Source organism: Ranitomeya imitator, chromosome 4, assembly GCF_032444005.1.
Source record: "Ranitomeya imitator isolate aRanImi1 chromosome 4, aRanImi1.pri, whole genome shotgun sequence".
Taxonomy (NCBI): domain Eukaryota; kingdom Metazoa; phylum Chordata; class Amphibia; order Anura; family Dendrobatidae; genus Ranitomeya; species Ranitomeya imitator.
Genome location: NC_091285.1, coordinates 291,651,636 through 291,668,292, shown reverse-complemented (window position 1 = coordinate 291,668,292; position 16,657 = coordinate 291,651,636). Strand labels below are relative to the sequence as shown.

Genomic DNA, 16,657 nt, shown 5'->3' with positions numbered 1-16,657 from the left:
GTGGGGGCGGCCATCTTCCTGAGGCCGCGCGTGCGCATATGGAGTCCTCTGCTGCCCGGGGCTTCAGGAAAATGGCCGCGGGATGCCGCGCGTGCGCAGATGGAGATCACGGCGGCCATTTTCCTGAAGCCGAGTTCGCATCTCGGGGACAATAGGTAGGGACAATAATAAAATAAAGAATTTTTTTTTTTCACTAAGGTTGGGGTTAGAACTAGGGTTAGGGTTTCGATATGTGCACACGTATTCTGGTCCTCTGCGGATTTTTCCGCAGCGGATTTGATAAATCCGCAGTGCTAAACCGCTGCTGATTTATGGCGGATTTACCGCGGTTTTTCTGCGCATTTCACTGCGGTTTTACAACTGCGATTTTCTATTGGAGCAGTTGTAAAACCGCTGCGGAATCCGCAGAAAGAAGTGACATGCTGCGGAATGTAAACCGCTGCGTTTCCGTGCAGTTTTTTCTGCAGCATATGTACAGCGATTTTTGTTTCCTGTAGGTTTACATTGAACTGTAAACTCATGGGAAACTGCTGCGGATCCGCAGCGTTTTCCGCAGCGTGTGCACATACCTTTAGAATTAGGCTATGTGCACACGATGCGGATTTGGCTGCGGATCCGCAGCGGATTGGCCGCTGCGGATTCGCAGCAGTGTTCAATCAGGTTTACAGTACCATGTAAACCTATGGAAAACCAAATCCGCTGTGCCCATGGTGCGGAAAATACCGCGCGGAAACGCTGCGTTGTATTTTCCGCAGCATGTCAATTCTTTGTGCGGATTCCGCAGCGTTTTACACCTGTTCCTCAATAGGAATCCGCAGGTGAACACTGGAAATCCGCGGTAAATCCGCAGGTAAAATGCAGTGCCTTTTACCCGCGGATTTTTCAAAAATGGTGCTGAAAAATCTCACACGAATCCGCAACGTGGGCACATAGCCTTAGGGTTGGAATTAGGGTTGTGATTAGGGTTATGGCTACAGTTGGGATTAGGGTTAGGGGTGTGGAGGGGGTTAGTGTTGGAGGTAGAATTGAGGGGTTTCCACTGTTTAGGCACATCAGGGGTCTCCAAACGCAACATGGCGCCACCATTGATTCCAGCCAATCTTGTATTCAAAAAGTCAAATGGTGCTCCCTCACTTCCGAGCCCCGACGTGTGCCCAAACAGTGGTTTACCCCCACATATGGGGTACCAGCATACTCAGGAGAAACTGCGGATCCAATTTCTCCTGTTACCCTTGTGAAAATAAAAAATTGCTTGCTAAAACATCATTTTTGAGGAAAGAAAAATTATTTTTTATTTTCACGGCTCTGCGTTGTAAACTTCTGTGAAGCACTTGGGGGTTCAAAGTGCTCACGACATATCTAGATAAGTTCCTTGGGGGGTCTAGTTTCCAAAATGGGGTCACTTGTGGGGGGTTTCTACTGTTTAGCCACATCAGGGGCTCTGCAAACGCAACGTGACGCCCGCAGACCATTCCATCAAAGTCTGCATTTCAAAAGTCACTACTTCCCTTCTGAGCCCCGACATGTGCCCAATCAGTGGTTTACCCCAACACATGGGGTATCAGCGTACTCGGGAGAAACTGGCCAACAACTTTTGGGGTCCAATTTCTCCTGTAACCCTTGGGAAAATAAAAAATTCTGGGCTAAAAAATTATTTTTGAGGAAAGAAAACGTATTATTTTCACGGCTCTGCGTTATAAACTTCTGTGAAGCACTTGGGGGTTCAAATTCCTCACCACATATCTAGATAAGTTCCTTTCGGGGTCTAGTTTCCAAAATGGGGTCACTTGTGGGGGGTTTCTACTGTTTAGCCACATCAGGGGCTCTGCAAACGCAGCGTGACGCCCGCAGAGCATTCCATCAAAGTCTGCATTTCAAAACGTCACTTCTTCACTTCCGAGCCCCGGCATGTGCCCAAACAGTGGTTTACCCCCACCTATGGGGTATCAGCGTACTCAGGAGAAACTGGACAACAACTTTTGGGGTCAAATTTCTCCTGTTACCCTTGGGAAAATAAAAAATTGCGGGCTAAAAAAAATCATTTTTGAGAAAAGAAATTATTTTCATGGCTCTGCGTTATAAACTTCTGTGAAGCTGTTGGGGGTTCAAAGTGCTCACCACACATCTAGATTATTTCCTTTGGGGGTCTAGTTTCCAAAATGGGGTCATTTGTGGGGGATCTCCAATGTTTAGGCACACAGGGGCTCTCCAAACGTGACATAGTGTCCGCTAATGATTGGAGCTAATTTTCCATTTAAAAAGCCAAATGGCGTGCCTTCCCTTCCGAGCACTGCCGTGCACCCAAACAGTGGTTTACCCCCACATATGGGGTATCAGCGTACTCAGGACAAACTGGACACCAACATTTGGGGTCCAATTTCTCCTATTACCCTTGGCAAAATAGGAAATTCCAGGCTAAAAAAATCATTTTTGAGGAAAGAAAAATTATTTTTTATTTTCATGGCTCTGCGTTATAAACTTCTGTGAAGCACCTGGGGTTTTAAAGTGCTCAATATACATCTAGATTAGTTCCTTGGGGGGTCTAGTTTCCAAAATGGGGTCACTTGTGGGGGAGCTCCAATGTTTAGGCACACAAGGGCTCTCCAAATGCGACATGGTGTCCGCTAACAATTGGAGCTAATTTTCCATTCAAAAAGTCAAATGGCGCGCCTTCCCTTCCGAGCCCTGCCGTGTGGCCAAACAGTGGTTTACCCCCACATATGAGGTATCGGCGTACTCAGGAGAAATTGCTCAACAAATTTTAGGATCCATTTTATCCTATTGCCCATGTGAAAATGAAAAAATTGAGGCTAAAAGAAATTTTTTGTGAAAAAAAAGTACTTTTTCATTTTTGCGGATCAATTTGTGAAGCACCTGAGGATTAAAGTGCTCACTATGCATCTAGATAAGTTCCTTGGGGCGTCTAGTTTCCAAAATGGGGTCACTTGTGGGGAGCTCCAATTTTTAGGCACACGGGGGCTCTCCAAACGTGACATGGTGTTCGCTAAAGAGTGGAGCCAATTTTTAATTCAAAAAGTCAAATGACGCTCCTTCCCTTCCAAGACCTGCCGTGCGCCCAAACAGTGGTTTACCCCCACATATGAGGTATCAGCGTACTCAGGACAAATTGGACAACAACTTTCGTGGTTCAGTTTCTCCTTTTACCATTGGCAAAATAAAAAAATTGTTGCTAAAAGATCATTTTTGTGACTAAAAAGTTAAATGTTCATTTTTTCCTTCCATGTTGCTTCTGCTGCTGTGAAGCACTTGAAGGGTTAATAAACTTCTTGAATGTGGTTTTGAGCACCTTGAGGGGTGCAGTTTTTAGAATGGTGTCACTTTTGGGTATTTTCAGCCATATAGACCCCTCAAACTGACTTCAAATGTGAGGTGGTCCCTAAAAAAAATGGTTTTGTAAATTTCGTTGTAAAAATGAGAAATCGCTGGTCAAATTTTAACCCTTATAACTTCCTAGCAAAAAAAAATTTTGTTTCCAAAATAGTGCTGATGTGAAGTAGACATGTGGGAAATGTTATTTATTAACTATTTTGTGTCACATAACTCTCTGGTTTAACAGAATAAAAATTCAAAATGTGAAAATTGCGAAATTTTCAAAATTTTCGCCAAATTTCCATTTTTATCACAAATAAACGCAGAATTTATTGACCTAAATTTACCACCAACATGAAGCCCAATATGTCACGAAAAAACAATCTCAGAACCGCTAGGATCCGTTAAAGCGTTCCTGAGTTATTACCTCATAAAGGGCCACTGGTCAGAATTGCAAAAAACAGCCAGGTCATTAAGGTCAAAATAGGCTGGGTCATGAAGGGGTAAAAGACAGGTTGTAATATATCAAAATAGGTAAAAGCCAAGGGTATGAATACTTTCGCCAGCCACTGTAATTGTGGCTAATATATCAGCCTCAGTTACAAGGAATATAAGATACAAATATTTCAGTATTCAATTGCCAACCACATAATGTGCAAAATTATTTAAAGATCATTTTTTACCTGTAAGTTTTTTTTTTTTTACATAATGAATACAAAATATTGCAACTGTAAATTGCTTACTGGCTTTGTCCTGTAAAAAAAAAAAAAGTTCAATCTATAAAAATGTTTGTTAGTCAGAAACACAATTTTGAATGCATTTTAGAAATTATTTGTAGTCTAAAAAATGGGAAAAACTAGACACTTATTTCCGTAATCTTCCCTTAATGTCGCCCTATATCAGCAAAAAAAAGACAGTGACCTATAATTGAAGCCCCATGTATCACGAAAAACACTACAAAAATTACTGACTATCCAAATGAGAAAAAAATATTACAGCTCTCGTGAAAATATAATGTGCCTGGTCAGAAACTTGGGTAAAGGCCCCTTCACATTTAGCGACGCTGCAGCGATACCGGCAACGATCCGGATCGCTGCAGCGTCGCTGTTTGGTCGCTGGAGAGCTGTCACACAGACCGCTCTCCAGCGACCAACGATGCCGGTAACCAGGGTAAACATCGGGTAACTAAGCGCAGGGCCGCGCTTAGTAACCCGATGTTTACCCTGGTTACCATGCTAAAAGTAAAAAAAAACAAACACTACATACTTACCTACCGCTGTCTGTTCCCGGCGCTCTGCTTCTCTGCTCTCCTCTTGTACTGTCTGGGAGCCGGAAAGCAGAGCGGTGACGTCACCGCTCTTCTTTCCGGCTCACAGCCAGTACAGGAGGAGAGCAGAGAAGCAGAGCGCAGCGCTGGAGGACAGACAGCGTTAGGTAAGTATCTAGTGTTTGTTTTTTTTTACTTTTAGCATGGTAACCAGGGTAAACATCGGGTTACTAAGCGCGGCCCTGCGCTTAGTTACCCGATGTTTACCCTGGTTACCAGTGAAGACATCGCTGGATCGGTGTCACACACGCCGATCCAGCGATGTCAGCGGGAAGTCCAGCGACGAAATAAAGTTCTGGACTTTATTCAGCGACCAACGATCTCCCAGCAGGGGCCTGATCGTTGGTCGCTGTCACACATAACGATTTCATTAACGATATCGTTGCTACGTCACAAATAGCAACGATATCGTTAACAATATCGTTATGTGTGAAGGTACCTTAAGGGCCCTTTCTTGAAAGTCGTGACAGTATTGATGGCAGTATTTGCTTGTGGCACTAGTGTTCTCAGCAGGACTGCTAATAACAACATTGTATGAATACAATGGAAGTGGAACAAGAGAGGATTCCAGATGATGTGGACTCAGTTTTTAAAGATTGTTGAAGAGGTAAAGTTGTATTCTATCTTTTTTTTGCTGCGAAGCATGTTGGACTGTTTTATTCACTTTAGCCTTGCCCCGATGTTGCTTGTGTCCTTGCCCCGATCTTGCTGGTGTCCTTGCCCCCATCTTGCTTGTGTCCTTGCCCCCATCTTGCTGGTGTCCTTGCCCCGATCTTGCTGGTGTCCTTGCCCCCATCTTGCTGGTGTCCTTGCCCCCATCTTGCTGGTGTCCTTGCCCCCATCTTGCTGGTGTCCTTGCCCCCATCTTGCCGGTGTCCTTGCCCCGATCTTGCCGGTATCCTTGCCCCGATCTTGCCGGTGTCCTTGCCCCGATCTTGCCGGTATCCTTGCCCCGATCTTGCCGGTGTCCTTGCCCCGATCTTGCCGGTGTCCTTGCCCCGATCTTGCCGGTGTCCTTGCCCCGATCTTGCCGGTGTCCTTGCCCCGATCTTGCCGGTGTCCTTGCCCCGATCTTGCCGGTGTCCTTGCCCCGATCTTGCCGGTGTCCTTGCCCCGATCTTGCCGGTGTCTTTGCCCCGATCTTGCCGGTGTCTTTGCCCTGATCTTGCCGGTGTCTTTGCCCCGATCTTGCCGGTGTCTTTGCCCCGATCTTGCCGGTGTCTTTGCCCCGATCTTGCCGGTGTCTTTGCCCTGATCTTGCCGGTGTCCTTGCCCCGCTAAATAACTGTAGTGATAAGTGTTTCATGTGGTACTTGAGTTTGAGTTTTGCATTCGTGAGTAATTATAATGGTAAGGATTATCCTGCCAGTATAGATTCTAAAAGTAATAACTACTAGATGTCTTCTGCCATGTAGAAAGGTGTGCTGCTCTATTTGTTCAGTTTACACCACTATTACTCATTAGGAACATAACTGCTACATTTATATAGTAACATTTCATAGCTTTCATTTTGCACTGGAACTGCTGAGGCTATTGGTTCCTACAAAGTTATGTGACCTCAAAAATATGCAAAAGGAAATGTTCTTTATTATATCTGTATGTTTTAAATTAGCATTGAGAAAGCGGACAGGTTTATGTTTGAAGCTGTTATTATATTTGACCCGTTAACCCCTTCATGACCCAGCCTATTTTGACCTTAATGATATGGCCGTTTTTTGCAATTCTGACCAGTGTCCCTTTATGAGGTAATAACTCAGGAACGCTTCAACGAATCCTAGCAGTTCTGAGATTGTTTTTTCGTGACATATTGGGCTTCATGTTAGTGGTAAATTTAGGTCGATAATTTTTGCGTTTATTTGTTAAGAAAATGGAAATTTGGCTAAAATTTAGAAAATTTCGCAATTTTCAAAATTTGAATTTTTATTCTATTAAACGAGAGAGTTATGTGACACAAAATAGTTGTTAAATAACATTACCCACATGTCTACTTCACATCAGCACAATTTTGGAAACAAATTTTTTTTTTTGCTAGGAAGTTATAAGGGTTAAAATTTGACCAGCGATTTCTCATTTTTACAACGAAATTTACAAAACCATTTTTTTTAGGGACCACCTCACATTTGAAGTCAGTTTGAGGGGTCTATATGGCTGAAAATACCCAATAGTGACACCATTCTAAAAACTGCACCCCTCAAGGTACTCAAAACCACATTCAAGAAGTTTATTAAGCCTTCAGGTGCTTCACAGCAGCAGAAGCAACATGGAAGGAAAAAATGAACATTTAACTTTTTAGTCACAAAAATGATTTTTCAGCAACAATTTTTTTATTTTCCCAAGGGTAAAAAGAGAAACTGGACACCAAAAGTTATTGTACAATTTGTCCTGAGTACGCCGATACTCCATATGTGGGGGGGAACCACTGTTTGGGCGCGCGGCAGGGCTTAGAAAGGAAGGAGCGCCATTTGACTTTTGAATGAAAAATTAGCTCCAATCATTAGCGGACACCATGTCGCGTTTGGAGAGCCCCTGTGTGCCTAAACATTGGAGCTCCCCACATGTGACCCCATTTTGGAAACTAGACCCCCCAAGGAACTCTAGATGCATAGTGAGCACTTTGAACCCCCAGGTGCTTCACAAATTGATCCGTAAAAATGAAAAAGTACTTTTTCACAAAAAATTTCTTGTAGCCTCAATTTGTTCATTTTCACATGGGCAACAGGATAAAATAGATCCTAAAATTTATTGGGCAATTTCTCCTGAGTACACTGATACCTCACATGTGGGGGTAAACCACTGTTTGGGCACACGGCAGGGCTCCGAAGGGAAGGAGCGCCATTTGACTTTTTAAATGAAAAATTAGCTCCAATCGTTAGCGGACACCATGTCGCATTTGGAGAGCACCTATGTGCCTAAACATTGGAGCTCCCCCACATGTTACCCCATTTTGGAAACTAGACCCCCCAAGGAACTAATCTAGATGTGCAGTGACCACTTTAAACCCTCAAGTGCTTCACAGAAGTTTATAACGCAGAGCCGTGAAAATAAAAAATCATTTTTCTTTCCTCAAAAATGATGTTTTAGCAAGAATTTGTTTATTTTCACAAGGGTAACAGGAGAAATTGGACCCCAATTGTTGTTTCCCAGTTTGTTCTGAGTACACTGATACCCCATATGTGGGGGTAAACCACTGTTTGGGCACATGTCGAGGCTCGGAAGGGAAGTAGTGACTTTTGAAATGCAGACTTTGATGGAATAGTCTGTGGGCGTCACGTTGCGTTTGCAGAGCCACACAAGTGACCCCATTTTGGAAACTAGACCCCCCAAGGAACTTATCTAATTATGTGGTGAGCACTTTGAACCCCCAAGTGCTTCACAGAAGTTTACAATGCAGAGCCGTGAAAATAAAAAATCATTTTTCTTTCCTCAAAAATGATGTTTTAGCAAGAATTTGTTTATTTTCACAAGGGTAGCAGGAGAAATTGGACCCCAATTGTTGTTGTCCAGTTTGTCCTGAGTACACCGATACCCCATATATAGGGGTAAACCACTGTTTGGGCACACGTCGGGGCTCGAAAGGGAGGGAGCACCATTTGACTTTTTGAATGCAAGATTGACTGGAATCAATGGTGGCGCCATGTTGCGTTTGGAGACCCCTGATGTGCCTAAACAGTGGAAACCCCTGAATTCTAACTCCAACACTAACCCCAACACACCCTTAACCCTAATCCCAACTCAAGCCATAACCCTAATCACAACCCTAACTCCAACACACCCCTAACCACAACCGTAACCCCAACACACCGCTAACCCTAATCCCAACCCTAACCCCAACACACCCATAACCATAACCCTAACCACAGCCTAATCTTAACCCTATTTCCATCCCTAGCCCTAATTCCAACCTTAACTCTAATTCCAACCCTAACCCTAAGGCTATGTGCCCACGTTGCGGATTCGTGTGAGATTTTTCCGCACCATTTTTAAAAAAAAAAAAACACGCAGGTAAAAGGCACTGCGTTTTACCTGCGGATTTTGCTGCGGATTTACAGTGTTTTTTGTGCGGATTTTACCTGTGGATTCCTATTGAAGAACAGGTGTAAAACGCTGCGGAATCCGCACAATGAATTGACATGCTGAGGAAAATACAACACAGCGTTTCAGAGCGGTATTTTCCGCACCATGGGCACAGCAGATTTGGTTTTCCATTGGTTTACATGGTACTGTAAACCTGATGGAAAACTGCTACGAATCCGCAGCGGCCAATCCGCTGCGGATCCGCATTCAAATCCGCACCGTGTGCACGTAGCCTAATTCTAACCCTAACCCTAGTTCTAACCCTAATTCTAGCCGAAACCCTAACCCTAGTGGGGCAAGAAAAAAAAAATATTTTCTTTATTTTATTATTGTCTCTACCTATGGGGGTGATAAAGGGGGGTTTATTTATTTTTTTTTTTTTATATTTTGATCACTGTTATAGAACCTATCACAGCGATCAAAATGTACCTGTAACGAATCTGCCGGCCGGCAGACTCTGTGGGCGCACTGCGCATGCGCCTGCCATTTTGGAAGATGGCAGCGCCCGTGGAACAGACAGATGGACACCGGGAGGCACACAGGAGGTCGGTAAGTATGAGGGGAGGGGATCGGACAGGGATCTGAGCCTGGCTGTGTGATTGTAAGCAGGTATATTATTCTCTAAAATTATCCATGAAAGGTTTTCTCAGCACCACTGTTGGTGAATGACTGGTCACTCCCATTGTGTGCAGATGCAAAGGAACTGGGAGAGGCTGCTTGGGGCAGCAGAGGACTAGTTTCCTCTCTGTCTGTGGTCTCTGGCTTGAGCTTCAGAACGAAAAATACTGGCTGCAATCATGCTGTAGTTTGGGCAGCAAGAGAAATTGACAGGTTCCCTTCAAATGTAGCTTTAAACAAATGTGTGTAAGAATACCCTTTTACTATAATCATTTATTCTTTAAAGGGAACCTGACCGCGCTGATACATGCTGCCAGATCCACAACGATATGATTGTGGCTGAGGTATGTTTGACTCTGAAATGCTGAAAGTGTGTTACCCCTCCGCTCTATACAGGCATGCATGTAGAGACCTGTCCCTCCAGGGACCTGCCCATGCAACTAGTCTCTCCTGCGGCTCGGGCCCCAGCGACTTTTCTCCGAAATGCTGCAGCGTTTCCGGATAAAACATACATGGCTCAAATCATGCAGCCACAGTCAGGTACATGCTGCCTGTGGATCGGCCAGCATGGATCAGCTGTCACATTCGCTTCAAAGTTAGACTTTTTTTATTCATACTATAAAAAATATGGAGCTAGGCCTTAACCCTTGATATACAACACTCCCATTTCCATAAAAAAAAAAAGTTTCATGTACATTTTTGAAATCTATAATTTTTCAGCCTTGTCTGCCTGGCGGTGGTTTGGTGCATTGGGCATTTACATTCAGTTTATTAGGGCAGATTCAGCCGGCCTCCAAATACTATAGGTGGGCAACTTGTCCCACTGAAATTTACAGTACCCCTGAGGTATTTTCATTTTTGTCTGTTTTTTGCTCCCCTTCTTCCCAGAGCCATAACTTTTTCATTTTTCGGTCAAAATAGCCGTGTGAGGGCTTGTTTTTTGCGGGACGAGTTGTACTTTTGAACGACACCATTGGTTTTAACATGTCTTGTACTGGATAACAGGATAAAAATTCCAAGCGTGGTGAAATTTCAAAAAAAGTGCAGTCCCACAGTTGTGTTTTTTTTTTTTTTTACCACGTTCACTAAATGATAAATCTGACCTGCCATTATGATTCTCCAAGTCATTACGATTTCATAGACCTCAATCAAGTTTAGGTTCTTTTTTTATCTAAGTGGTGAAAACAAATCCAAAGCTTTCCAATACCCGTAGCGTCTCCATTTTTCGTGATCTCAGGTTGGGTGGGGGCTTATTTTTTGCGTGCTGAGATGATGTTTTTATTGATACCATTTTGGTGCAGATACGTTCTTTTTATTGCCCGTTACTGCATTTTAATGCAATATTGCGGCGACCAAAGAAATATAATTCTGGCATTTTGACTTTTTTTTCCTGTTACCGATTGGGTTAATTCTTTTTTTTATATTGATAGATTGGGCGATTCTGAACTCTGCTACCAAATATGTGTTTGTTTCATTTTTTATTGTTTTATTTTGAATGGGGCGAAGAGGGGTGATTTGAACTTTTATATATATATTTTTTTATATTTTTAAAAACTTTTTTTTTGGCATGCTTCAATAGTCTCCATGGGAGACTAGAAGCTGCCATAACAGATTGCCTCTGCTACATACAGACGATGACCAGATCGCCTGAATGTAGCAGAATTGCTGACTTGCTATGAGTGCCGACCACCAGGCAGCGCTCATAGCAATTAGTCAGTGACAACCATAGAGGTCTGCTGGAGACCTCTGGTTGTCATGCCAACCCATTGGCAACCCGCCGTCATGTGACACGGGCGCCGATGGGCAGAATTTCCGGGGCGCTTGCCGGAAGCATGTGTTAAATGCCGCTGTCAGTTAACAGCCACGGGGGGATTGATTCCACCCGCAGCTATTAGAGGCACATGTCAGCTGATCAAGACTGCTGACATGTGCCAGAAATTTATGGGCTCAGTTCCAGAGCCCACATCAAAGAGAGAGAGTCGGACATCGGCATACTATTACGCCCGATGTTGGAACGGGGTTAAAGGGAATCTGTCATCAAGCTTGTGCCATGTAAACAGAGAGCAGCATAATGAAGAGACAGAGACCCTGATTCCAGCAATGTATTTCTTACTCAGCTGCTTAGTGTAGTTTTGATAACCTCCGTTTTATCAGCAGATTATCCCTAGGGGACTAGTAACCTTGCTACCATGTAGTCCTCCGCATTCATTAACTCTGTATAACCCCTCCCGTACCACTGATTGGCAGCTTTCTGTGTAATCTGGTAGCTTTCTGGCCATGCACACAGTGGTGTGGGAGGGGTTACAAAGAACTGAACTACTAGATCTGCAGCAGATTTAGCTGTTATTGTCCAGTAGTGGACAACTCATTGAAAGGCACGAAAAATGTTTAGTCTTCTAATTCTGTTCCTATGGACTTCTTTACATTTTCCTACCCCTTCTATACTAAATATGTTCATATAGACAACGTCTATGCACAAACTGTACCTTCTCATCTAAATATTATAGAATGATATATGTTCATCCAGCCCCTTACTCTTAAATGCCTGGCGTACAGAAGCCATAAAATGCACGGATTTCTCTAAAAGGTGCACACACGCTGTCATTGTGTTACACATGGCCATTACTACGCCTTCCTGACAGTTATTTGGTGTCTGTTCTTTGGATGCCGACCCTCCGGTAATCCTGCTTCTAGTAATAAACGTAACAGCCTGTCAACAATCTCGATATTTTTAACCATCATAGTGTTACTTACCATTACTTTATTTTTTTTTTTTTTTGCATAGGTCTATAGGCAGGACTGTGAGACTTTTGGCATGGTTGTGAAGATGCTCATCGAAAAGGATCCGTCCCTCGAAAAGCAGATCCAGTTTGCTTTGCGGCAGAATTTAAGCGAGATTGGAGAGCGATGTATTGAAGAGTTGAAAGTGTACATTGCAGAATATGATGCTGCACACCAGGACATGGCATAGCGTGAAACACCAATATAGGGTTATGCTTTTCGGACTGTAGACTGTAAACAAATATATTGTCATGTTTTCCATATTGTAACCTTATGGTTTTGTTCACTAGAATCAATGTTTCTTTTCCTAATAGGTTACAGTTAAACAATTCCATGTAAATAATAATTAAGTCACTGTCATCTGTGTATTTTACGCAAGGTTTTTTTTTACTTGTTTTACTGCATATTATTTTTAATGTGGTGTTTTGTTTCCAGTAAAGTGACTTTGTAATTAAAGAGTCCTACCGATGTATTTCTAAGCAAGTTAAAAACGACAATATTTCAGGAATCTTTTTAGAGGGATAGTTCACTATTGGACAATCTGTACTCTATAGAAAATAAAAACAATGTTGAATAATTACCCGCAGTGGCTCCGTTCCAGCAAAATGATAATTGTGTCACTTGACCACTCCGGCTTATCAATATTCCGTCAGAGTAGACATCTGCTCTGAGGAAATAGCGTCTGCAGCCATTAAAGAGCATTTCTCATCACCAAATGAGAACAACCGCGACAACATTGCTGAAACAGCACTACTTGTAGGAGGGGAGAGTTGATTGCTTTTATTTTCTAAAGGGCTCTGAATTAAAAGGGTTGTTCAAAAATGTGATAAATATGGCACCTGTGACAACACAAACTGCATCCACAGTAGTCTCATGTCAGGAAGACTACAGGCTGAAGAAACAGAGCTCGAGACGTATCTCAACTGTCAGAGGAGCTGTAGTCATAAGCACACATGCCTGTCTCAGCTGAGGAGCAGCGCTGTGGACATGAGATGGATTGAATCTTTTCACTGAGCACAGATTGAAGCTGAAGGTTTTCTCAGCTTCCGTGCTCAGCAGAAGAGGTGAATAAAAATATTTATTCTTTGGATACACATGCTCAGTCAGTGAAAAGATTTATTTTGTCTCATGTTCGCAGCACTGCTTCTTGGCTTAGAGAGTTATGTGTACTTGTGAGGGTAAAGATATTTCTCGAGCTCCGTTTCTTCAGCACCCAGCCATGCTGATAAGTAACTGGGATGGGTGCAGTTTGTCACATTTATCACTCTCGAAGAACCCGTTTAAGCAGGAGTTATCCAGTAGTGGACGCTCACTTTAACAAATGATTCGGGCAGCGCCTATTTCTGAATATATACTTAGTCATTTTACATGTGAAGTTCAAATTTTTAAAATCAATATGAAATTGTATATTTTAGAACGATGTTCAAAATATTAGAAAAATAAACATCATATTGTCCATTGTAGTAATTTAGTGTGCGCTATTACAGTAAAATAGTAATTCTTGATGTATTCAAAGGAAATGAGTCAAATTGCTTTGGTACAAATACATTATAGCCTCCTGGTCACTGTGTTTGCTTGGATTGCCATTTTACCATTTATTAACATATGAACTTTCACGATATTTGCCATGTTTTCTATGTGTACGAGTCAGGAGACGGTAACTTATATCCGTTGCACAACAGAAGATCACAATGTCCTTTTATTAAATGGCTGGAAGTGTAGTGACCGACATTGGAGGAAATTCAGTTTCACTGGATTCTCAGCCACAGTCACTATTAGTTGCAACATTTGCATTCGAAATTTCGAGGGGCTGTGTATATTTTTTAATTAAATATTTTTGTTTTCCTAAGGGAAACAAATTCTACATTTTTAACTAATTTAAGTGCACAAATTAAATAGTTTAAGAAAACAGCCCAGGTTGTAACTGCATTAATATAATGGTTCTTAATCCATAATTCTGCCATTGTTTTGTTTTTCCTTTTACCATGTGTAGTGATGAGCGAATATACTCGTTACACGAGATTTCCCGAGCACGCTCGGGGGTCCTCCAAGTATTTTTTAGTGCTCGGAGATTGTTTTCCTCCCCTCAGCTGAATGATTTACATCTGTTAGCCAGCTTGATTACATGTGGGGATTCCCTAGCAACCAGTCAACCCCCACATGTACTTATGCTGGCTAACAGATGTAAATCATTCAGCTGCGGCAAGAAAAACTAAATCTCCGAGCAATAAAAAATACTCAAAGGACCCCCGAGCGTGCTCTAGAAATCTCTAGTAACGAGTATATTCGCTCATCACTAAGGCTAGGGTCACATTGCGTTAGGGCAGTCCATCTAGCACATAGCGCTACGGACTGCGCTAACGCAGTGTCACAAAAGGGATCGCGTTAGCCGATCCCGCTAGCGCAGATCCCCGATCTGCGCTAACGAGGAACGGACCGCAAATGCTGCTTGGAATGTGGGCTTGTGCTAGCGATGCGTCCGCCATTACAGGCAGTGGTGGCGTTAACGGACTACGTTACACCGCGTTATGCCGCGTTGTAACGTAGTCCGTTAAACGCAGTCACATAAAACAATGTGACCCTAGCCTAACCATGTGGTATAATTAACTTAAAAATGACGTGATAAGTCCAAGAAGGGAACTTGAATATGCGATGCTGGGATTTCTCATACATTACACAGTATTACATTGTATTATGTCTATCAGGCTGCTTATTAGACACTGCCTTGGCTAGGCCTCCAGCTGCCATGTCCATTTATTGGCATTATCATAGTGTTACTGAGAAAGAGTGAATGACAATGTGGCCGGGATCAGAGTCTTAACCAAATGCATCTCTCCTGCTATCTCTGCTCCGTAACTCATTTCTGACATAGGACGTACATATGTCAGATGCAGGTGTGTGGAACAGGCTTAAGAGCTAACTGCATCTGCCTCTAAGGCTATGTTTCCACCATGAGCTTCTGGCGAGCGTCAAAAACACAGCACCTTACAGTTTTAGCAAAGTGAATGGGATTAATCGAAATCTCATGTCCACTGTGCTTCTTTTTAACCTTGTGTAATCTGGCCTGTGGTGCGTTTTTCAAATGTGCAGCGTATCAATTTCTGTTGCGGTTACACTGAGTTTTCTGTGCGGTTTTTCCCCATAGACTTGCATTAGATGCAGAAAATTCAGTGAAAAAACACACATGCAATCTTAGTGCATTTCCGTGGCAGACAAACATCAAAAACGCATGTAATCCACACCCAACTATGTCAATAAAGTTTTGTCAAAGCAAAGCATCAAAAACAAAGCAGCTTTATTTAAAGCAGGAAACACCAGAGTCAAAAGCAACATTTAAAAAAACCATTAAAAATACACACACAAATGCAATTAAAAACCACAAGTAACCTCATTTAAATAATAGGTGCAGAAATTCTGCAACGTCAAAAAGGCACCAAAAGCTCATCGTGGGAACATAGCCTTATTGGATTGCTTCCGGTTAACCATTTAGGCCGGCGTCACACTGGCGTTTTAAACGGCTAAGTGCAATGCGATAAAAAATCGCATTGCACTCGGACCAATTTTAAGCTATGGGGCAGCTCCCACCATCCGACTTTTTGTCGGCCGTTTTCCTCGGTCTGAGACAATCGCAGCATGCTCGGCTCACTCGCACCTATATAGGCCTATGGGTGCGAGTGAGACAGCGCACACCACTCGGATATAATCCGAGTGATGTGCGTTACAAGTGGACCCAAGCAATGGAGGAGATGGAGAAATTCATTTCTCTGCCTCCTCCGCAGCTGTGCTCTGATCCTCCCTGTGCGAGAGAATCGGAGCACAGACGTATGACACTCGGCTCCTGCTCTGCTGCGAGCAGGAGCCGAGTGTCATTAGCATATCGCATCCGATGATCTCGCATCGGATGCAATACGCCAGTGTGACGCCGGCCTTAGATGTAATTTCTGATAGCTGCATTTAATTGGGTTTCACCTGTTTGGGCACCCATTGGCTGCCACCCAATACACAAATGCAACCGGCAAATGAGTTCAAAAAGCAGCTATGTGCCTAGTATGGAAGCTATAACCGGACTGACCTGCAAAATCATGCTTGTCTAGTACCTTTACCACTCGCGCTGGAAAAACAAAACCAAGAAAAACAATGGTGGAATTATTTTTATTTTTTTATCAATTCACCCCACTAGGCATTTTCTTTCCTGTTTTTCAGAATGTTATAAGTTAAGGTCAATTCTTCCCACAACAAACAAGCTCTCATACGACTATGATGACTGAAAAATAAAACCCACGGGACCAATTCTTTGCTGCATTTGTGCCTTTTTTTGTCTAGTTTTTGGTGTTTCTCATTTGTGCCTTATTCTTTTAATTTGTTCCTTTTTAAGAGTTATTTTATTTGCCTTTTCTATATGTTTGACATTACGGGCATGGTTTGGGGTTTACCGATCTTTTCAGCAGATTCACAAAACATTTGCACAAATGTACTCTAGACCCTCTCCCCAGAGTGACTTTGCTAAAAACTCCCAAAAGAAGACTA

General features: G+C 42.9%; 1 protein-coding gene across 3 annotated transcripts in view; it reads left to right on the top strand.

The window, feature by feature from the left end:
- PPHLN1 (periphilin 1) overlaps window positions 1-16,421 on the top strand; it is a 166,444-nt gene extending 150,023 nt beyond the window's left edge. For 2 of the 3 annotated variants that reach the window (XM_069764752.1, XM_069764750.1), the window contains one exon: window positions 12,135-13,597. In XM_069764752.1, coding sequence (XP_069620853.1) covers window positions 12,135-12,320 — 186 coding nt within the window. In that variant the 3' untranslated portion in view covers window positions 12,321-13,597. Of the gene's footprint in view, window positions 1-12,134 lie in introns of all 3 variants that reach the window. The other variant, XM_069764751.1, reaches the window with a different exon arrangement.
- The last annotated feature ends 236 nt before the right edge of the window (window positions 16,422-16,657 follow it).